General features: G+C 60.5%; 1 protein-coding gene across 1 annotated transcript; it reads right to left on the bottom strand.

The window, feature by feature from the left end:
• Positions 1-2279: 2279 nt before the first annotated feature.
• Positions 2280-18717, bottom strand: FRMPD3 (FERM and PDZ domain containing 3). The gene is made up of 16 exons (XM_066640227.1): positions 18567-18717; positions 18325-18427; positions 17914-17959; positions 17246-17350; positions 14975-15082; positions 14354-14485; positions 13063-13182; positions 12526-12662; positions 11747-11873; positions 10768-10857; positions 10060-10239; positions 9413-9556; positions 8612-8623; positions 8363-8396; positions 6580-7413; positions 2280-5065 (listed from the first exon to the last, which is right to left on the bottom strand). The coding sequence occupies exons 1-16, from the start codon at positions 18715-18717 to the stop codon at positions 2280-2282; spliced, it is 5109 nt and encodes a 1702-aa protein (XP_066496324.1).
• Between the last annotated feature and the right edge of the window lie 4276 nt (positions 18718-22993).

Here is a 22993-nt window from a genome sequence, read left to right as displayed (position 1 = left end):
GACCCCGCAGCAAGGGGCGCGCCTGCGCCCCCCGGCCCGCCCCCACCCCAGCGTGGAGACTCGCGACCCGCCGGAGGCCCTCCGAACACGAGGCCGACAGGGCCCGCCCGCCGTGGACGAGGACCGCGGGGCCGCTTCTGCAGAGGGGCGGGCGGAGGGCCGCTGCCTGCCGCGGGCAGTGCGGCCTCTCCCCTCAGCGGGCGGGGAGCTGTTCGCAGAGTCGCGCCCTTTTGCGACCCGTCTGGAAACGGCTCCAGGTGCGCCTGCAGGCGGCAGCCGTTCCTGGGCCAGGAGCCTGCCCTCGAAGGGGAGGCGCTTCCGCACCCAGGCGCCCACTGGGGCCCCTCGCGAGCCCTCGGAGAGTGGCCTGCCCTCCCCTCCCCTCCCCCACTGCCCGCCAGAAGAAACTCGGACAGCAGACTGGATATGAAGACGGATATATTTACTCTCCTGCTTGTAAAACAAGACAATTATGTATATACTGTATACTGTATATAATTTTCATACATTTCTACATATATCATCTCTTATGTATACTATATACAGACATTAAAAAAGTCCCTGTTCCGCAGGGAGGCTCAAGGGCCAGCGAGGAGGGCAGGCCCCTGGCAGGATGAGAGCCCTCCTTCCTTGGGGGTCAGGTGCGGTCTGGGACAGTAACAGGCCAGGGGGGACCTGCAGGAGGCTGCGAAGGGCATGCGAGTTCAAGCACAGTCTGCATCTCCGTTGCCCTTGCAGGACATAAGGAGCAATCAAATGCACCTCATCATACTGGGGGGGGACGGGTGATGATCTGTTATGGGTGAACCTCTGGTTCATCTCCTTCCCCCCCCCACTGCGAGGGCTTCCCTCTCCACTTGGAGGGAGTGTTCCAAGGAGACTTTGGGATCCCTCCTTAAAGGGGCCCAGTGGCGTAGCCAAGGCGTGCTGGGGTAGCAATTGCACCGGGCAACAACCTGAGTGAGACACTAGCGCCAAAATTGTGAAAACCATTTTTGAGTATTTTGAGTAATATTGTTGTGTTATATACTATTCAGTGTGGAATTTAATGCAGGCTGCAATGGAACAAACCACATCAAAATTTATAGCCAAATAACCAGAAAATAAAAATACAGCTGCATTATGTAATAAAAATGGGACTTTCTTAACTCAAAACTAACCAATGAGACTAATTGTTCTGAGAGCCAATTAGGTGCTGTGATCAGAAGGGAACCAATAAAGTGCTAATATAGGGGGAGCTTGGGGGAGGTGGCAGAGCAAGTGGGCAGTGACCTGCTGGGGAGGAGGCGGATTTGCCCCATTTTCACTTTTTAAATAAATGTCCAGGTGTGATGTTACTCCCAGGGCATTATTCTGAGCTTGGCACCAGGATACTTGGCCATTAGCTACGGTGCTGAAGGGGCCTTCTGCCGAGGGGGGGGGGAAGAGTCCCTTCAAGGTAGGCACAGAATATTTAGACTTTCCCTGCTATGGGGGAGAGGGAGGAGTTCTGGTCACCCCCTTAAGGTACTCTGATTGAGGGACAAATTTGGGGGGAGGCGTGTGAGAAGGACAGATCAGTGAAGCATCATTTCACCAGACATTCAAACAAAGCCCAGCACAAAATAACTGTCTTGGGAAGGTGGCAGTCTGCAGGCCTCCCTGCCCCACCCCCACTGTGGAGAGTCTTAGGAGAAACTCCCAGCCCAGAATATGACTGCAGTTCTGGCCTGACCTGACTCAGCCCAGCCTCAGGCATGGGTGAACTGCTGTAGTTCCCTGCATAGAAAACTCTCCGGCCTAGGAGAGGGCTGGAAGCAGGAGGGGAGGAAGTGGGACTGGACCTGCACTGCACCTGCCCTGAGCTCTGGAGACACAAGCTTAGCTGCTGACCTCAGCATCCAAGGGCTGAGGCCCACCACTTCCACCATGTTCCCAGGGATGCCTGCATTTGCTTGCAGTGAGTTCCTTTGCAACTGGGGCCCTTTGTGGCTGCAGGGATCAGCCTGCTGACAACCTGATCTCACCCAATGTTGCACCGGTGGGCTTCAGAAACCCAAGACCAGGCTCCAGGCTGGCCACACTGGGACAAATGCCCGTGTCCCTGGCTTTGTTTCGTGTGTTCCAGAAAGCCTGGCAGAACTGCAGTGGAGCAAACTAGGCCAGCAGCCTTTGTAGGGACAGCTCAGAAGAGACTGAGCTGGCCTTGTGCAGGGAGACCACTGGCATATAGACCAGGCTTCCACCACCTGTCCAAGGCCCCCTCTGGAGGCCAGGCCCTGGTGCCAGCAGCTGCTGGGTCACTTGTTCATCAGGGTCTTCAGGGAGCGGGTGAACGTGCTCATGACCGAAGCCACCGACTGTCGGGACAGTTGCTCAGCCAGGGGGTCCGGGTGCCCAGCCGTCCTGGCCGTCGACTCCTCAGCTGCCCGGAGCAGGAAGGTGTAGTTCCGCACCACCTCCTCCACCTTGCGCAGCAGCGCCTGCCGCTGGGCCTCCGAGCGCACCACGCACACCAACCGCACAAAGGTCTCCATCAGACTGCCCAGCACCTGGAAGCTGCTGGTGACAGCCGAGAGCATGCGGGTTGGGCTCTTGTCGACGGCAGCCACCCTGCGGCAGGAGGCCCGGAACTCCTTGAACTTGAGGGCCAGCTCCTGCTTGTACTCGACCAGCTGTGAGAGGTAGGGCCTGCCTTCCTGTGTCTCAGGGTGCACAGCACACTGCCGCAGGATGGTCAGGAGCTCGCTGGTGTCCAGCTGCACAGCCAGGAAGCCATCGGGCAGGGCATAGGTGCGCCCCCGCAGGGTGTGGATCTTGGCCAGGCTGCCCTCAAAGGTGGAGGTCCGCAGGTCTATCTCCTGTGTCTGGTGGTTGTCTGGGCTGCTGCAGGCAGTGGCGTCCAGGACCTGCAGGGTCCGGCTGACCACCGGGAGGGCCTGGCTGTCAAGCTTCATGCCGGGGAGGATCTGCATGGGGATGGAGTAGGAGAGCTCGTCCCGCTCGCTCCCGTCTTCGGCCACCCCACACTTCCGGTAGTAGAAGCAGTACCGTATGGAGCAGCACCTCCCTTCCTCTGCATCCTCCTCCGGAAGCTCGGCAGAGCCGGGGTACACCTCCTCCTGGAGAGAGAACACTGTCTGCTCCTTCTGGCTTTTCTCCTGCGCAATGTGGATGTAGGAGGGGTCTGTCCCTGTGGCGGGGGCCTCCTGAGCCTTGCTCTTCAGGGCAGTGGCCTCACTGTCCTTCTGGAGGGGCTTCTGCTGGGCTGGGTAGGCGCACTGGTAGATGTCGGAGGCTAGGGACGCCTGGTCCGTCTTGTCAAGCTCACTGACGCTGTACCGGCGCATCAACTTCCTGTACTGGGGGGCTCCCATGCACTCCCCCCCACGAGAGGCACATGTGGTGAGACAGGACAGGCTCTGCTCGGGGCCAGACTGGCAGTCTCTGGCCTCCAGGCTTGTGGAGCGGACCCGGCTGCCCTTGCAGGGACTCCTGATACTGGCACCCCTCAGCCCCTCCGCCTGCTTCTGGGCCTTCTCTCTGCTCCGCCTCTCCAGCTTGGGCGCTGCTGCATCTGGGCTGGGCTGGGGCCGGGCACCTCGGCTGAGCCGCTTGCAGTCACAGCTGCGCCGCTGCTCCCTGGACATGCCAGGGACTTTCTGCACCGGGCTGGTCCGCAACTGGCAGCCACAGTGCCCGGGGGCCGTGGGGGGGACCAGGAACTCAGGTGGGAGGGGGTCCCCCTTTGCCCTCGGCTTCAGCAGCTCCTCTAGGAACTCCAGCTCGTACTGCTTCACCTTCTGCAGCTGGGCCTGCCGCTCGTCTGTCTCCTTCTTGAGCCGTGCAGGGAATGTGGCAGAAAAAAGCCTCCTCAGTCGGAAGGGGGCCTTGGGCACCCGGGGCTTGGCGGGAACATCAGCCTCTTGTGGGCTCCCCTCCAGGACCTTCTCAAGTGGCTTAGGAGACATAGAGCTGGTGGTCAGGCCCTCAGCTCTGGGCCCCTCTGGCCCCGGCCCCTGCCCTTGGGGCTCCTCGCTGGAGCTCCAGAGGATGCCTCCGCTCTTGCTTGCTGGGGACCTGGGACTGCTTCTGGCACAAGACTCCTGCTGGACCCGCCCTCCTTGGCTCACAAGAACTGCCTGCTTCTGACAGGCAGTGCTGGGGGCCTCTTCTCTGTCCTCCTGGCAGAGCTCCTCACTGCCCAGCTGCACAGCAGACCCCTGGCCGCCTTTTGGCTGGCAGCTCTTGGAAGCTGGTGATTCCTCACCTGCCAGGGAGTGAAGGAGAGCTTCCCGCGGACTACCTTGGGACCCCGAGGGCCTGGGAGAGGCCTCCGAAGCAACAGGGCGAGGGTGCTCGGAGGCAGGCTGGCCGGCGGACTGTCTCAGAGATCTGCCTCCAGCTTGTCGCCTGCAGCCGTGGCTCCCAGCTGCAGTTGGAGTCTCTGTCACAGCAGTGGTGGAGGAGGGCATGGCCTTGTGGCTAAGCACCTGCTGCAGAGCAGCTGAAATGGCAGCAGCGGCAGGAGGGACCCTGCTTCCGGCCCCCACGACCAGCTTGGGGCTCAGTCGGACCTCCTGGAGTGCGGCGTCCTGCAGCCCCTGCTCAGTGCTCCGGGCAGGCGCTGCGCTGGGCAGGAACACCTCAAAGGAGGCAGCTTTGGGAGGACCAGGGCCCCTGCACTCGGAGGCTGGCGTTGGCACCCCTGTGCTCTGGGGCTCCCCGAGCGGTGGGGAGCGCAGCGGCTGGACGGCCAGGGTGTAACTTCTCCCCAGGCAGGGGGGCTCGGGCTTGCTCTGACTGGTGCCTCCTGCTGCCTTGGGGGGTGGGCTCGGTTGCAGGTGCCGCAGGGTGTAAGGCGAGGCCAGAATGGCTTGCGCAGCACAGCCCTGGAGGCGGAAAGGGACGTCCTTCCTGGCCAGGAAGTTCTCCTTGCCAATGTGCCGTGCGAGGAAGCAGGCAGCGCTCTGGTGCTGCTTCATGGCTGAGACCATCTCTGAGACATCAGTCAGCTCCGAGGAGTTGGTTTCATGGCCGGAGTCCAGCGATGACTCAGGGGTGACGGCAGCCAGCACGATCAGGCCTGGAGAAACACACAAGCCAAGCACTGGAGTCGCACCCGAGACACCCCCCCATCTGCTTGAAAGTTAGAACAGTTCTCACTCATGCCGGGCCCTCTGGAATTGCTTGCCCTCTCTGTAAAAGGCCACTCAAACTGCCACAGGGGCAGTGCCTCCTGGCGGGAACTGCCCCAGTGGTAGGTCAAGGGGCCCTTCATGGTGCAGCTGAGGATGTCTGGCCACATGCTCGGCCAGAGCTGCAGCAAGGGGCGCATTTCCTCGGCCAGAACGGCAGGCTTAGTGCCCTCTCGCTGCCAAATCCTCAGAGCAGTCTGGAAGGAGGATGCTGTGCTGGGGGGGAGGGAGGCTGGATTGCACAGGCCACAAGGCAAAGGCCTTACTCCCCTCCCTCCCTCCCTCCCACAGACCCATCCTGCTCTCCCCTGGTTGGCAACCTTCAGTCTCGAAAGACTATGGTATAAAGGCCTACAGCAGCTGGTATTCCCAGGCGGTCTCCCATCCAAGTACTGACCAGGCCTGATGCTGCTTAGCTTCTGAGATCAGCCACCTGCTCTGGCAACCACCCCATCCAGTACCTGCAGTACAGCACCTGGGGAATGGGTGGAGATGCCCACATCTGCCCCTCGTGGGCCTGGCTGAGACTGGCAGCTGGTCAGCCACGCCCTCCTAGGACAGTCTCTCTGAGTGGTGTTTCTGCAACTGGGAAGATGCGGCACCGGAACTGACTGACTTTCCTCTTCTCTCCCCTCCAACACTTGCTCTTGGAGCAGCATCAGCCTGCAGGAAGCGCCTGGGGCACTTGTCAATGTCTGGACCATCCCTCCCCCAGGCTCTTCCAAAGCCCCCGCCCTGCGCCACACTAATACGTGAGGATTTCTCCATACCACTCCAAAGCCACAGCACCCGCAGGGAGCACTAAGGCTCTGCTCCAGAGGAGGGCCACAGCAAGAATCCCAACCCAGTCCTTGGGACTATTGGAGCAGCCCCCTCCAGCTCCTCCTCCTCATCTCTCAGAACCACACCTCCCCTTGCTGTTGGTACAGCCCCCCCCCCAATGCAGGGGGTTTCAGCGGCCCAGGCTTGGAGGAAGAGTCTCGGCACAGACTTGTGCTGGCTGCCAAGGCCGATTCAGAGCTACAATGGCCTCTGGCAAGCTGTGCAGGGAGATCTAAGCGGCCAGCGCATCAGGCAGGAGAAAGTCCTGAGCCCAGGACCTGCTTCCCTGGCCCAGGGGACAGATGGGCACCTAATGCAGAGCCCTGCTGGACCAGACCGCAGCAGTGGCCACTGAGCGCTTCTGCCCCCCTGGCAAGTCCCCAGCACGGCCCTTGGAGACTGGTGCTCCATGGAGATGTCAGACCTCACAGCTGCCTGGAGGGTGGTTCTGTGTGTCCCTCCCTCTCTGCCCTGGATGGTGACCAGTCCTCCCAACTCCAGACTTCTGCACCGCCTGTACTACAGGACAGGAGCATCAGTCCTGAGGCCCAGGCATCATCCTCTGGGCACCTGGTGGTACCTGATGCCTGCTGCGGCGGGGGGTGCGGGCCATCCTCGGAGGCAGCCAGGGCTTCCAGGGCCTGCAGCGTGGAGACCAGCGCATCATCCAGGTCTTGGGCATGGTCTCTGACAGTTCGGGTCTGCACACTGTCGATAAGAGTCACAGGGATCTCGTCGTAGAGGAGCCCGCAGAGATGGCGGCCCTGCTCTTGGCCCTGCCCAGCGGCTGCTGCTGCTGCTGCGGCTGCTGCTGCCGCCCAGCGCTTGGAGTCATCCTCATCGGAACTGTTGTCCCGGAAGCCGGGCGGCGGCGCAGTGATGGCCGGCAGCAGGGAAGTGGTCTCATCCCCCTCCTCGTCGCTCCCTGGCGGGGGCAGGGACGTCAGGTCCACCACGTTCTCGCGGGAGCTTCTGGGGTTGGCGCTCCAACGCGAGGCCGGCCGGCCAGCCTTCACCTGGGCCTGGCAAGAGTCACAGTAGACGTGCGCAGAGTGGCCCTGGCCCCGCTGGCCATCCATGGTGTGGGCTCTGGCCCGGCTGGCCCAGCGCTTCTGGTCGAGGCCATCGGGGTCGTAGTCGCGGGCAGCCCCGCCCTGGCAGTCCTGCCTGGAGCAGCTCTTGGGGGTGGGGTCCGACTTGGTCCGGGGACGCGACTCCTCAAAGAAGATCAGGTTTTCATTGACATCCGTCCGACTCCGGCGCTCCTTCCTCTGCTCTCGCATGTGCAGGTAGCAAAAGCGGACAAGCTCCGCGTCCGGGGCCAGGCTGGGGTGGGGTGGAGGGCTGCACTCCCCGGGGCTGCTGGGGGCAGCACCCCCCACGAAGCCGCTCTCTTTCTTTCCCAGGTGCCGTGCTGCAGCAGGCCAGTGGACAGCCGCCGGGCCGGCAAAATCTAAAGGCAAAACAGCAGTTGGAGCTTTAGGGCCTGATGGCTCACCTGCTCCTCTATCCAGCGTGTGGGGCAGTGGCGGGAAGGGCTGCCTCCCAAAGCCAGCCTGTGGGGCTTTTCTGACTCCAGCCAGACCAACGTCAGAGAGGGGAGGGTGCACCTGGCACCATGAACTGCCGTGCCTCTTTTCCACAGCTCAGTGTTTGCTTCTCGCAAAGCATCCAGGGTGGCACTGAGCTGTGCAACTTGCAGGGCAGGAAACCCCTGCCTGGGTCCTTCCAGACCCACCTGGTCTGGCCCCGTGCCTGGCAGCCACTGTTGGCAGGTGCAGCACTGCTGACTGGGGCCAACACAGCTCTCACTCTCTCTCCTGGAGATGCTCACGTCGTGGCTGGTGGTGCCACTTCAGGCGACAGCTTGCAGAATGGAGTGTTTACCCCCCAATCCCTGCACATAGAAAACTAGCAAGCCAAGGCTTTCTGGCCTTGCCTTTCCCCTGAGAAGCCAGTCTGCTATGTGGAGAGGACATTTCTGGAGGGGAGCTGCCCTCTCTTTTGCATGCTGCACTTGGAGTCAGAAGCAGCAGGTCCACATGCGTTCACACTGGCTGTGAGTCTACGAAGGGAGCAGCAAGTTGCGCAGTAGCGAGGGGGGGGCTGGAGACCCCTCAGAGCCCCCCCCACCTCTGCCTGGGTGCCAAAGAGCCGGCGGGAGGGTCGCACTTTGCATACAGGCAGGACCCCCTTCCGTCCCTGGCAGCACCTACAGGCCGGGCTAGGGAAAGGAGGCCCCTCGTCTGTTTGGAGAGCTGCTGCTGCTCCATGTTGATGACAACCAAGGCAGGCGGGCCCAGAACTGGCTCAGGAAAGGTGAAGCCACCAGCTCCTTCCCTCACGGCTTCTCTCGTCCAGGCAAGCCCCAGCTCTGTGGCTCCCCGGAAGAGAGGCCTTTGCCTCACAGCCCAGGCACCTCCTCGAAGCAACAGCACAGGGTGGTGCCCCAGAACAGGGTCCTGGGAGTGTGCTGGGAGGTCCCCGCAGCCTGGTGTGCTCCTTGCAGGGCCTGCAGTTCTCCCCTCTTCTTCCTCGCAGGGCCAGCTGGATTCAGCAGCCTCTATTTGCACACATGTCCAGGTCTGATACCTGCCACCACCTCCATGCACCGGATGACGTGCCTCTCACCTACCAGAGCTCAGGCCACAACAAGCCGGCTAGTCCTCAGGCGGCCCTTGTGCCTCTAGAGCTGACCCCTGAATGCGCAAAGGCCGCTCGCTCATCCTGGGCCCTGGTTGCGAGTCTGGTCTCGCAGCCTGGCAGGGAACTGGGGCTGCTGTGGGTCCAGGGCCAGAAATGTACTGCTCTGCCTCACGCCCCATGCCAGCATGGGCTGGCAGCTGCCAGGGTGCACACTGTGTCTCCCATGGGACCAAGCATGGCTGACCGATGCAGAACAGACACCGGCCCCCAGCCCACTCCAGGAACCCCACCACCCAAAAGGACAGAGTGGCCGTTGTGGGCACTTGGCAGAGGAAAACACACGTGGTGAGGGTGAGGCACTCATGCTGGCTGGGGCAGTGGCCAGCTGGAAGCCTCACCCACTCTCTGCTTCCATCAATGAGCTCTTGCTGGTTACCACAAGGAGGAACTACTCAGAGCCACCCAAGAGAGGCCTGTCCTCCACCCCTCTGCTGGGTGCACAGCCCTCCTTGCCCAAACTGCCACCAGCAGCTGCAGGGACCACCTCTGCCCCTCTTTTTGGTTCAGCCCTGGTCTCCCCCTCCCCTGCTGGGCAGGAGGGCACTCCTGCAGCTGAGAGCCCGGCACCATTACAAGTGGGTGGAGTACGGAGGGGTCTCTGTCTGCCACTGCAGGGGAGGGCACCAAGGAGCCCCCAAACCCAGAGCAGCTCTGAGCAGTTGGGGGCAGGAGGAAGGGACCCCAAGCAGAGCTGGAAACGTACCTGCCTTGGTCAGTGAAGGTGGCGGAGGTGGTTGGCCGGCCGGCCGGGCGAAGATCATCCGCTGGGCGTCCACCAAGAGGCGGCAGTAGCCAGCGATGAGGCAGGCAAAGTTGGTGGCCTCCGGCCACTCCATCAGCAGCACCAGGGGCTGGAAAGGAGAGGCAGACCCATTGATTAATAGGGTCTAGAGCGGAAGGCAGCAGAAGGGAGCAAGCAAGCAAGAAGGCCAGCCAGAGTCTGCCTGGGAGGCTCTGGAACCTGTGCCTGTTAGTGGCTTCCTGGGGGGAGGGGGTTGGGTGTCAGGGAGCCCGGCTGGAACACTGCCTGCAGGGCCCAGGGCGAGGAGCAACTCTCTTCAGGCCCGGCCCACACGGTCTCAGGTGGGGAAGGCAGCAGCAGCCCTTCCGCTGCACAGCTCCAGTGCAGAGAAGTCTCCAGTCACCTCGCCAGCGGGGCTGCCTCTCCACCCCACCGCACCCTGGAAAGGGGCTCCTGACTTCTCCTCTGCATTCGGCGAGGTGACGCTCCACTCTCCTCGCCACAAGGACTCCCAGGGCTGTGCAATCTGGGGCCGTGTCACCCTACTGAAGAACAGCTTTGCTCCATGACTCCTGGGAAGGCCCTCTCTGGTCTGGCCTGCACTGGACCCACCTTGGCATCCAGGATGCTGGTCTCCACCCGCGCCACTCCCTGGTTCTCCCGGAAGAGCTGGATCTTGCTGACCTTGCTGAACTCCGAGAGCACAGTGGTGAGGTTGGTCTTCAGGTCGATGACGTGACTGATGCCATGGCGGGGACCCACCAGGAGCGTGGTGGCTGGCTCCTTCTCCTCCTGTGCAGGGGCAGAGCCCAGAGGTAGTTTGTGAAGGTAGCCAGCACCCCACCCCACCTGGTTGCAAGTGCATCCTGAAGCCACTTTGGTGCCCAGTTACATCAGCGACACAACTGGCACTGCCAAGGAAGGCAGGAGGGCCTCAGCTCCAGAGCCCACGGCTCCCCTTCTCTAGACTGGGGCAACTGCAGGCACCAGGCAGGCACAGGCCTGCTCAAGGCTTGTCACGTTTCCAGCCTGTTCTCCTTCCTTCCAGGAAATCATTCCTGCCAGCAGTACTCCAGGATCAGCATCAGAGCTGGCACCGTCCCGGGTATCTTTCAGAACATGGCCTGAGCCAGTGACAGGGCCAGGGCACACCTGAGGACCTGAGTGAACAGGAGGGGGAGTCTGATCACACCCCGTCTCTGGAGAAGCCTCAGCTGGTGTTCCCAGGAAAGCGGCGCATGTGATGATCTCGAGCCCTCCTGCAGCTCTTCCTGCCTACAACCCCAGCTGCTGCTCCCTCCCTCATGCACTGGAGCATACCAGTCCCACCGTGTTGAAGAGGACCCCTGCAAAAGTCGGCAGCTCGTTCAGTATGCGCAGGTACTGCAGCTTCGCCTGGGTGGTGGAGACCTGCAGAAAAACAGCACAGCCACGTCGGGGGGGGGGTGAGAGCTGCCAAAGGGCCCCCCCCCAGCCAAAGCATAGTCCCTATTCCCTTGATAAGGGTGGAAGGGAAGAAAGAACCTCTAGGAATCTTCCGCCTGCACAGTGGGCTCAAAGTATCTGTGCCGTCCATGGAGCACCTGCTTCCAGGGGGTGGTCTTCGTGGGCCCACCGCTCCAGGCCACACCTGGGTGGTGGCACAGGCACATGCTACAGTTGCTGCCCTGGGCAAAGAGTGGCCCCTCAACACCACAGGCAGCCAGTGTGTAATGGGAAGAACATGCTCCCACGACACAAATTGCAAGTGGAGACATTTCTGCCACGTCCTTCCAGCCTGCACGTAATCAGCTGCTCAGCAAAACCAGCCCACAAAGAGAGATTTGCCCCCAAACCGAGATTTTGCCATATTTTGACAACGTGTCAGCTTGAACAGGACACAGACTGAAGGTGGGACCAGACCCCGGCTTTGGAGTCCTCCTCCTCTCTCAATTGTCTCCCTAGTGAGTTCCAGGCAGAAGAGGAGGAAAGGCAAGACGACTGCCAAAAAGGGGTGCAGGGGAAGCCCCCTCCCCGACGGTGGTTCTGGGGTCTCCCCTGAGCATCTTACTGCCATGTGACAGAGGCAAGGCTCTCTGCTCATGCGACACAGAGTTTTGGCCATGTTTGGGGCCAGGCCAAAGAGCGTGGACATCCCTGGTGCCTGGATGCCACACCTGGGTGTGGATTCGCACCTCTCTCTGGGAGGGGCCTCGACAGAGCGCACCCTGCTTGCACATGCACATTAGCTCCCAGCGAGGGACAGCCAAGCCCTGTGAGGCCACAGCCCTGGAGCGCCCCCTCCCCTCCACCAGCTTGCCTTGGTGCCACATGGCGGCTGGTTCTGGTGAGCCTTCAGCTGCTGGGAGAGGGACTTCCGGAGACTCTTGTCTTTGATGCCCTGCAGCAGCGATGGGGGCAGGAAGGGCTCCAGGCCCCACTCCTTCCTGGAAGCAGGAAAGGAAGCTGTGGAGAACGAGCTGAGAGGTGAGCACCCCTCTCCACCCTGCAACGTCTTCTCCGTGCAAACCAACCTGAGAGGATTGCTGGGAAGGGTCAGGGTGGACAGAAGGGAAAGAAAATGGGGGGGGGGGGCTGGAGAGGCAGAAGAACTGAGGGGTCTGGAGGTCCAGAGAGATGGGCTCAGCCTAGGGAGGCTGGGACTGGGAGCGGAGGAGCAACTGGCTAAGGAGAAGGCACGCCCCCCCCGAAGCCCCTCCACGAATGCTTGGCTAACACTGGTGACGGTTTGGAATTGTTGCCATTACTGCAAACGCCAAAACTAACACCTGCTACTCAGGGGCTCAACTGACAGAGCCATGTTTCAAGTCGCAGGAGGAACAGGCATGATAAAGGAGTCTGTGGACAGCGGACCTTGGCACAGACAGAAAGAGTCAAGCGGGTGAGGAATGTGCCTGTCAGCCACTGCCCAGGCTCCTCCCGCAGGAGGCAGCACCGGATGCACAGTGGAGCAGGGGGCAAGGCACCTCCCTTCAAACCCCTCCCCACGGGCCAGGCGCCTGGTCAAGGTGACCTGCGCCCCTCCCGGCACAGCTGGACCCGAGATGAGCTGGCCGGACCCACAGGGGCACCACTCACTCCACGTTCTTGAGGGAGACCTTCTGGCTGGGCCGAGTGGCCGAGACAGTGATGTGGATGTGGAGAGCGGTGAGGCCCAGCAGCAGTTCAGGCTTGGGCTCCATTCCGAAGCGCTCGCGGATCACATCATTGCGGCTCTGGGGGGGGGAAGAGGGCTGCTCAGCAGAGGGTTCTTCTTGGGGGAGGGAGGGCAGCCCAGGCCCCTTGCTGCAGGAATTCCTTGGTCTGCCACCTGCCACCACGGGAAAGCCCCCCCACCCTCCCTCCACAGAGTGCCCCCAGCAGTGCCGGCCAACAAGCAGGACCCACCAAGTGCCCTCACTGGTCAAATCAGGCAGGGGGGAGGCAGGCAACAGGTGCACTCACTGGGACTGCGGCACTGACCAACCCCAGGCCCTGCAACACCCACTGAGTCGCAGAAGAGGGGGCTGGGAAACGGTCCTGGCCTTCAGCATGACTCCAGGCACGGGGCCTGACATGTCTTGAGTGGGGGGCAGGCAGGGGGGCAGGCTGGCTGGCACCCCCCGTGTGGCCTACCTGAATGTAGAGGTACTCAAATGCTGCTGGATCTCGCCGCAGCAGCTCCACGGGGTCCTTGGGAAAGAAGCTGATGCGGAAGAGGCACCGCATCCCCTGGTAGTGGGTCCTCTGCACCACCTGGAGGGGGCAGGAATGGGTGAGGCTGGGCACCTCCATCCTGGCAGCACCAGAGTGGGAAGAGCATCTGGGAGCCCTTCCTAACTTTGAGCTTTCAGGTGGTTTCTCCTGTGGTCCCAGAGGACCCTCCTGTCAGGCCGGGGGGGGGGGTGCAGTGCTCCAGCTCTGCACACTGAAGTGTCCAAGTCCAGTCCCCGGCCGTCTCAGTTCGGAAAGGTCTCTGGAGGCCACAGCAACCTCCAGCCTGCTGTGGTTGCTGCAGCTGCCCCCATCCTCATGGGCCTTGCAGACCACCCATCTCCCTCACAGGCGACAGGCGGAGCAGGCCTCTGCCTCCTCGCCTGCCTCGCTTGCACCCAGGTCTGATGGCAAAACTCCGCCCGTCTCTTCCCACATGCCCACCGGCCTCTGCAGCCAAGCAGTGCTCACCCATCAGACGGCACCCAGTGCGTGAGAGACTTGGGCGCTGAGCATGACTCAGCTGTGCGGCTGGTGGCGTCCATCAAGCTCCGAATCAGTTCCATTCTCCTTGGTTGTCCAGGCAAAAGGCAGGGCATGTTGGGCTCTCCCCACCCACCCAGCAATCCACCCTTGGAGGCCTCTGATTAGCAGCACCCCCTGCTGTGCCGTGGGGCCTTCTTTGCCTGCCCCCCCCTCCCTGGTCACAGCAGCACTGATGAGTCTTATTCCACTGTCATTCTTCACACTGATAACAAATGGGGGAGGGAGGGTGGGACGCAGCCAGCACACACTGGCAAGCCTTGCCCTGTCAGCGCATCCCTGAAGCCCCACTCCCACCTGCGCAGCACTCGTCTCCTGGGAGGAGTGACGCTTTGGGGTATGTCAGCTTGGGCTCAGCACGTTCACACCCCTCACCACATCCTTTGTTCACTCAAGGGAGTAATGACCGAGCGTCAGTCTTGCCCTCAGGTGGGCAACCGGGGCTTCCACCTGGCTGGTCTTCTGCCACAGGACGGAGTGCCAATTGCACTACCTGGGCCTCCTCCCAGGAAAGAGACTCTGGGAAGAACTGAAGTCCTCCGACACTGCAGGAGCCCCTGCCAAAGGCCTGCCTTGTCCTCCTGTGTCGCTCCATCCCTGAAACATCCTGGCCGGCTCCAATGCGCTGGCAGTCCCCTGGGGTGCCCTGGGGCCCAAGGCCAGTGCTTACATGTGCCAAGGGCTGCTTGTCCTGCAGGAGGAGGAACTTGTGGCTCTGCTCGGGACTGGCGTACTCCAGGACGAGGGCAAAGTGCTCAATGTGCCGGAGCGACAGTCGGTCCTGCAGTGTCAGCATCACATCCTGGCGGGGGGAGGCATGGAGAGAGAGAGGCTGAGGAGAGCCCAGACCATGGGAAACCCATATTCCTGCTATCCTGGGGAACTGGTTGTGCAGCAGGTCTTGGGACAGGATGCCCCAGAGGTGTCCTTTGGAACTGGCAGGCTCATGAACGAGGCTGAGGAAACAGATCCTAAGCGTGACAATGTAGCGCTGGGGGGAAGGCCTTGTAAGTGTGGCCTTCTGTCCCCTGCCCTCATTCTGTCTGAGTGCTTCCTTAAAAGTTGTCACACGCCATTCAGAAAGGCAGCAGAGCCTGTTTCCACCAACACCACACACACTTGGAAGGTCTAGTGCTGTCCCAAGTGGGGAGGGGCTTTCAGGGCTGGGGGGTGCAGGCACAGGTTGTGGCTGGCTAGCACCTGCTGAAACATCTGGGCTCCACAAGAGGACCAGGGGCAGGTAGCCAGGGGCCAAGAAAGAGAATGCCGCCCTCTCCCCACAGCCCCCTACCTTGACAGTGGTCCGGCCATCAAACGTGAAAGACTTGATCTGCCCGTTCTCCAGGAACACCTTCAGGACATTCGGAATGAGGAGCAGAGCCTCCTTCTTCAGCATTTCCTAAGGACCAAGCAGGTACCACCCCCCAAACCAGTCCAAGGGCAGCGGAAGCAGCAGCAGGGGGGGCCAGCGGGGGGGGGAGAGGCAGAAGAGAGAGAAGAGCACCTGTCAGTTGTCTTTGGCCATTCTTGCATCCTCTGCCCCAAGAAATGGAGCACCTAGGGGAGACCTCGCTCGCCACAGGCCTGGGCAACTGGGGTGGGCTTCAGACTCACACAACATCTCCCGCACTCTACTCTCCTGAGGCTTCGCCTTGCAGCCCTCACCTTGCGACTGGATGGCGGGTTGGCAGGACGGAGGCAAGAGTCAACTAGCCCCTGGTCATATGAGAGGCCTTGGTTGAAGGCTAAGAGTTCCCTGGCCCCAGGCAAGGGCCGCCCAAGAGCCTCTCTGCTCCCCACAGGCCCGCCTAAGAGACATCCTCACTTTGACTCCTCGCCCCCCAGCCCCTTCCAGCTCCTGGACCAGGACGACCAGCTGGACACTCCCTTGCAAATCATTTCATCTCCGATCATTCACAGCCCTTTCCCCAACCCATGACCTGCCCGGAGCAATGTCTGAGGGGGAAAAACAGGCCTCACTGATCAGGCAGGGCTGGAACCAGGTGAGGACATTCCCCAGTTCCCTTTAAAAATAGACATCACAGGAAACTCTGCCTTGGCCACGCTTAATGATGGCTTAATGATGTCTCTGCGCAATTAAGAGATAAGGTGATTGGGCTAGCTCTGCAGGACAGCCTCCTTCAGCGTGGGGATCTGCAGGGGCACACACTGACCTATGCAAGGCTGCCACACTGGAGCAGCAGGTGCTGGGGGAGAAGGCTGGCCATGGGAAAGGAGGCGGCTTCGGAGGGCACCGGCTAGGCAAACCACTAGTTCTCTCCCCCCAAGGGAGTGGTCCCAAGAGGGGGCAGAGCTCTTGCAGACCAGCTGCCTTCCAACTAGCCAAGTGGGCTGGTTGGCCAGCAGCTGCCTGGCTCCATCTGCCACGCATGGTTGCAGCCTGCTCTTCATGTCGAGGGACACTTGCAGTCTGCCCCAGACTTGCGCCCAAAGACATCCCCTCTGGTCTCTCTGCGGCAGGGAGATGATGAGTCAGTAGCACAGATGCAGAGCTGGGGCACACTGCCCCCTGCACGACCCCCTCAAGCTCAGCACCTGTCCCCTTCCACGAAGGACATATGCGGCTCGAGAGGGTCCTCTTCCTGAGGGACACCAGCCCCCCCCCCGGCCTCTGGAGCTGCCTTGGCCCTGACTGCGAACCTCCTGCCACCCTACCTGAGCAGAACATCCTTGAGATTTGTCACAGGCAGGAAGTCCCCCTCTCCCTGGGGGGTTAGCAGAGCCGCCTCAGGTGGAGGTGCAGCTCCACAAAGAAGACCAGCCCTCCCAGCCTCACTTCCATCTCAGAAGCGGAAGCCGCCCCAGAGGAGTGTGGAAGCCTCCAGGCACTGCCAGCACAAGAGGGTCCCCTCTCCTGCTTGTGCCTGGACAGATCCTGGGACAGAGGCAGAACTGGATGAGCCACAGCATGTCCCCGGTCCCCCTCTGACCTGCAGGGTCCACCCCATCCACCCCACTGCCATGCCCTTTCCCACCCTCAAGCATGGTGACAACACACAGAGCAATTCTGAGGCCCCATCCAGCTCTCAGAGCCTCCCTGCTGGATCAGTCCAAAGGAGGCCCACCCTCTTGCCGAGCACAACCCCCCCCCCCCCACAGTGACCGACCAGGGACTTCAGTGGGAAGCCCATAAGCAGGAAGCAACAGCAATGGCTGCACCCTCCATGGCACCTGCTGCCCAGAGGGTCGTGAAGGCTCCCTTTGGCCATCAGGACGGAACAGTCTCTCCTCAGCCACTCTGAAGCCTCCTACGCCCGTGGCTGCCACTACAGCCTACCACAAGGCCATGTGACTCTCTTCCCTCTTGCGCAGGCACACACACTGGACCAGCCTCCTTCTGAGACCTCCAGGTCTGTGTGGGTCAGGCTCTCCTGCCTCTAGGCCACTCCTGCCCATTCTGACCTACCAATAAGCCAGCCTCTGTCACTGCCGAGAGGGTAGCCCTCAACTTTGGAGCCAGGGAGCACAGAAACAACCCCCTCCCAGGGGCTGCTGTGGTATGAGAGTCCGCTGGGGGTGGCACGGGGGCCGGAGGACTCACTGGACCGGGCTCTCCGATGGTAACCTGTTCTGAAAAGCGGACCTTCACAGGGTTGGACCGGAGCTTCGCCTTCTTGGCTGCGCTGATGAAGGCCGATTTGGGGGACTGGAAAGAGAAGAGACAGTCAGGTCACTTCCTATTGAGCACGGGCCCCTTGTGCCCTATGAGGCCTCCGCCCCAGAGGCCGATGGGGGCACCTGGCAGGCAGCCAGGGAGCAGTAAGTCCAGGCAGGCCTCTTGCTTGCGGCCTCCGGAGAGCCCTTACTTCACACTAAGTGGAAGCGTCTCCACGGGGAGGAAATTACAGGCCGTTGGTGGTGTCACCCAGGCAGAGCTCAGCACCACCACATCTGCCACCTCCCTGTGGCTGGAACTTGGGTCTCAGCTCTTCAGACCAGCTGGGCAAACCCTGGCCCATCCTTGCTCCCCCTCCCCCCCAGCACAGAGCAAACAGCAGGAGCCGCCGTAGTGCCAGTTCCTTCTCGCTGCAACCTCTTTGGATCCCCTCCATACAGACTTGCTGGTGAAACCTTCTGAGGCAGCAGCAGGCCAGCAAAGCAGAGCAGTGATGGGTGGACAGCACAGCTCCAGGGGCCCAAGAGGGTGCTGGGGAACCACTGAAGAGATCTCCCCCCCCCCCCATCCTCCTGCTGTGACTTGGCTCTCACCTGGTGGGTCTGCAGCACAGTGAGGACCACAGATTCCTTGGCACCTCTGCAAGGGGAAGGAAATAAAGGCAGAATTCAGTATGCCCCCTGCCCACATTATGGCCCTGGAAGCCAAGACAGAGCACAGACTCCGCCCCCCCAAGGCCCAGCAAGAAATGCTCCTGCTGAACAAAAGGTCACTGAGTGTCCCCCCCCTTTGCTGCCAAGAACTGGCTCACAAGCCACCTCTGGCCCTCCCCATGGGCATGGGTGATGGGGGACCAGCTGGGATATGTGCGGAGGGGCAGGTCTCTTGGGTCATGTGCAGCCTGGGAAGAGCTTAGCGGTGCATTCAAGGGATCTGGGGCAGCCCAGTGGGCAGCTGCATAGGACTGACTGCCTCTCTCGGCCCCCCACCCCCTCCTCCCTTACCTCACAAGCTCTATGAACCTCTCCCTCGGGGCGTCACTCACGTCCTCTGCGTCTATGGCCAAAATCTGATCGCCTGGCAGGAGTTTATCCTCAGAGGGTCCACCTGCCAGAGAAAGGGAGTTGACAGTGCAGCCCCCTATTCAAGGACTCTGGCCTGGTCCCTCCTACCCGGCTGCCCCCTGACCACCTGCCCTCCTCTGCCCCCAAGCCACCCACTTGCTACCTGGGTGAACCCTGCTCACCTGCAGTCACGGAGCGAACCACCACAGGCCTCTCACTGCCAGCCACAAAGCCGAATCCGTAGAAGGGGTTGCGCTTGATCTTCACCTGTCGGAGGGCGTCTGAAGGCAGCTGGCCACATTCCATAGCATCCTCCCAGCACTCCTCCTGCATCACATCTCTGGGCCAGCGGCAGCATGCAAGGGGGACAGCAGACAGGGCAGGCACTGATACCAGGGCAGGCAGCCACAAGCCGCCTTGTGCCAGAGAAAGCCCTGCTCAAAAGCAGCCCCACTGACTTCTGTGGCACCCACTTTAGGCAGAATTGTCATGGGATGCGCTGCTTGTCTTTTTCATGGTCCCAATGTTTGGATTCTCTCTCCCTCACACACACACACACACACACCCCAGTTCACACATTTGATCCAGTGGACTCCAGCCCACAAAAGCCTCCTGCCACAAGAGATTTACTACTAGTCTTTGTGGTGCTGCCAGACATTTGCATTGGTGTTCCTGAGAGTTCCCACATCCCGCCAAACTCAGTGTTGGACTGATCTGGGAGCCCCACGTTGATGTCTGTCTTTTGGCCTGTGCCAAGTGGCTCTGTGAAGCCTTTCTGGTGCCTCACGTCTCAGCAGTGCTTGTGCACCCCAAGGGAGGTGCTGTATTCTTGCAGTGAACACTGCTGGTGCCACACTTCTCCTCTGGGATCCAGCTGCCACAGGCATGGTCAGGCCAAACGAATATCCTGATGTCAGAACCTGGGCTGTCCAGTCCACTGATTTATATTTATTTATATACCGCCTTTCTTTGGTCCTCAGATTTCTCCTCAGACTAATCCAAGGCGGTTTACACAGGCAGGCTGTTCTAAACCCCTGTAGGGATTTTTACAATTGACTAGTTCTAGTCTTTCATAGAACTCCTCCTTCCAGCTGGATTCCTTCCTGGTCTGGCCTCTCTCTGGCCCTTCGCCTCCCACGCTCCACTTGACGGCAACTCCTCTCTGCCACCAAGGGTCTGCTCATCTGCGTGTTGTCAGTTCTCAGGTACTTCCGGTTGTTTTGAACTGGCAGCCTCAGATCTTCAGGCATACAAGGCGGCAGCTCTACCAACTGAGCCAGACCTCCTGCCTACGATGCCACTCCAGGGCTGCCTTCCCATCTTGCTCTGCTGTGGCCACCCAGGCCAACTCTCCTCTGTGCCTGCAGACTGGGGAACGCTGGTGCGGGAGGGGGGCAGGGAAGGGGGAACAGAGGGATGGCCATGCCCCAGATCCAAACCTCCCTTTCCAGATCCAAACCTGCCTGACCTTTGAGGCCCAACTTGTGAGTCCCCTGGTGACTTCCCCAAGCATGCGCCGCTGCATCTGCGGAGGGGGGAGGAAACATGGACATTTTCACCACTGACTCTCTTCTGTTCATTGAGCTTTCTCCTTGTCAAACAAGCACCTCATTCATGTTCAAACAAAAGTTGCCACCTTTTCCCCCAACAGGGCTCCTGCAATCTTAACACCTGCGTAACACAGATCCCGTGGTAGGATGTTTTGGGGTCTCTCCATAGGAAAGGTCCTCCTGGGTTTGAAGTGAGCTGGGCTATGAATGCCCCAGCAACAAGGGTGGGAGATGCAGAGCCAGCAAGAGCAGAAGCGTTCAAAGGAAAGTACAGAAACTGCAGAGCGGGGGGGGGCTGGGGGCTGGGTAAGGCAGACCGATGTGCTGCCAGCAGGTCGATATGAGCCTCCACCAGGGCGGGGTTTTCACTGGCTCTGCCTGCTCCGGCCCTGCACATGTTCCTTCTGACCTTGTGTCTTCATGTTTGAAGGTTCACTTCATTTTCATGCCAGCTGATGGTGCCTGCCTGGGAAAGTACAAAGTGCTCTTCCTCTCCCCCCACCCCCCCTTTCCTGGGAGATCGCCATGCGCCTGAGTCCTGAGCCTGCCTGGCTGCCCCGTGCAGGAGAAGAGTGCGGAGGAGGGAGCAGCTCCTCCCCTCCTGCTGCACAAGTGCGCAGGGGCTGCCACGACCTTGCTTTGCCCGGCCAAGCTGGGATGAAACACCTGGTGTGAACTATACAAATAGCACAGGTTAATTTATTGTACCTGGCTAGCATAATTAGTGCATGTAATTAGCATGCTGAACATCAAATTCCCTTAGCTAGGGAAGAGGGTTGGGTGAAAATGGCAGCCAGCAGGGACAGGCCTGACTACCACCTTCTCCTCCCTCCCGCATCCCGGTCTCAACACTACAAGAATTTCACAGGAAAGCGGCACCGGAGAGCAAAGGATGCTGGGAAGAATCCTGGGAGGCACCTGGCATGGTGCTGTTTGCAGGCCCAGCTGTGCCTTTCTGCTCCCCCCCCAAGAAGGACCAGATTCACACACACCCCCTGCACTGTGGCCAATGCCTTGCAGCCAAAAGGAGCGTTCTGCTTGACATGACAGCAGGACACCAGACCCCCAGCGCCTCCTTCACTCCACTGCCTGGGAGGGGCCTCTGTGAACCAAATCAAAGCTGGGAAGCCAGTCTGAGCTCAAGGAGGTGCCAGGCGGGGAGAGGGAGGACTCTTCCACAGAGCCCTCACAAGGATGTCAGCACAAGGCACACACTCCCGCCCCAGTCTGGCAGCAAAACCGCACGCTCCTTGGACTGGGCGCCTCAGGGAGCTGGCCCAAAGGGGTGGAGCACCCAGATCGTCTATGCGCTTGGGGTGGAGTTTCACCTAGGGAGGGCTTTGCCAGAGGCAGCTGCACTGTCCCCAGCGGTGCCCACATCCTCAGGGCCAGCCCCACCACACCCATCCCTCAGCAAGCCCCGCAGTTGGCAAAGGAGTGCCCAGACCATTGCTAACCATGTGTGCAGACCCACTTGTAGATCTCCTGTCCCTTCTCTTGGGTCACTGACCAGTGACCTTCTGGTCACTAACAGGCAGGCTGAAGAAGACAGAGCCAGCACCTGATCCTGGCTGGACCCCCAGTTGCTCCTGCCACCCAACTGGAAGGTCTGCCTTGCATCCCTTTCACCATCTCAAATCAAATGATCTACATCCTGCCTCTCTGCAAAGATCTGAGGGGCCCACCAGGAAAGGAGAGCAACATGAGACAATAGAAACATCACAAAAGAGAAGGCAAAACAGCCCAAAACATCCAGAGAAAGGAGAGAGAGATGCAAAGCAGCCTGAGGGAAGAGCCAGACCTCTCCTCCAAAAAACTAGGAAGGGCACAAGGTGAACCTCTGGCAGGAAGGAACTCCATGGGGGTGGGGGGGGGCAGAAAGGCCCCCTCACACAAACTGCACCTCAGTCAGCAGCAGGACCTGCAAGAGAACTCCCCCAGCAGATGTTGCCTTGTGTGGCCCTTCAGGCTCTTGGGTCCCAAGTCCTCTGGGCCTTTAAGGTCCTCCTGCCCAGGAGCCAGCTGGCATCACCACAGCTGAGGCAGCAAAGGAGCATGTGCTCAGCCCCTCACTACTGCATTTGGCACCATTCTTTGGGCAGCTCCACACAATGTGCACTGAGGGAATCCAAGCGGAGAGGAGCATGAAAGCCCCTCCAGCTGGTGCCCAAGCACAGTCAGCGGGTGGCTGTTCCTTCAAACCCATCCCAAGTTGGCACAGAAGACCCTGTGTATGGCTCCTTGACAAAGCAGTTCAGGCACGGCCACTTCTCTGCCTGGAAAAGGGCACAGCAGCTGCAGCCTCCCTGGGACTCCCACAAAAAGAGCCCTGCTGCATCATGCTCCAGGGGCCACCTCAGCCAGCCTGCCTAATTACCCAGCATGTGGTTAATCTGTGGAACTCCTTGCCACAGAAGGTGGTAATGGCACTGGCCCAGATGCCTTTATAATGGGATCGGACAGATTTCTGGTGGAAAAGTCCATCCCAGGTCACAAGATGCGACGGGTATGTGCAACCACCTGTTTTTAGAAGTAGGCTACCTCAGAATGCCAGATGTGGGGGAGGGCACCAGGATGCAGGTATCTTGTGGTCTTGTGTGTTCCCTGAGGCATCTGGTGGGCCACCTGAGAGATGTAGGAAGCTGGACCAGGTGCGCCTGTGGACTGATCCAGCAGGGTTCTTCTGATGCTGTTTCTAGCTGCAGCCAGCCAGAAGGTGATCGTCAGTTCAGTATCTCCGGCTCACGCTCCAGGGCAACCACGGTTCAGGGGGCAGTTTCCTTCGACCTGAGTCTGTTCTGCGCTCAGGGCCAAAAGCCAGCCATAGGCTGATCTGCCAGAGGAGGGACCTGACCCCCCTGCGCCCCCCAGGCAACTCAGCATTCGCCCAGGGTTGGACAGAGCCCTAGCCTGGTCTCCCAAAGCACTAAAGGGGCAGGCGACCTCCTGGCACAGCCCAGGTCACGTCTGCAGAAGGGCTTTCTTGGGGACCACTCCAGATGGGCTCTGGCCCAGTCCTACAACCAGGGTGGTCCCAAATACATCATCCATCCCAAATA

Source organism: Tiliqua scincoides, chromosome 12, assembly GCF_035046505.1.
Source record: "Tiliqua scincoides isolate rTilSci1 chromosome 12, rTilSci1.hap2, whole genome shotgun sequence".
Classification (NCBI taxonomy): domain Eukaryota; kingdom Metazoa; phylum Chordata; class Lepidosauria; order Squamata; family Scincidae; genus Tiliqua; species Tiliqua scincoides.
This window is presented reverse-complemented; position numbering and strand designations above follow the sequence as displayed.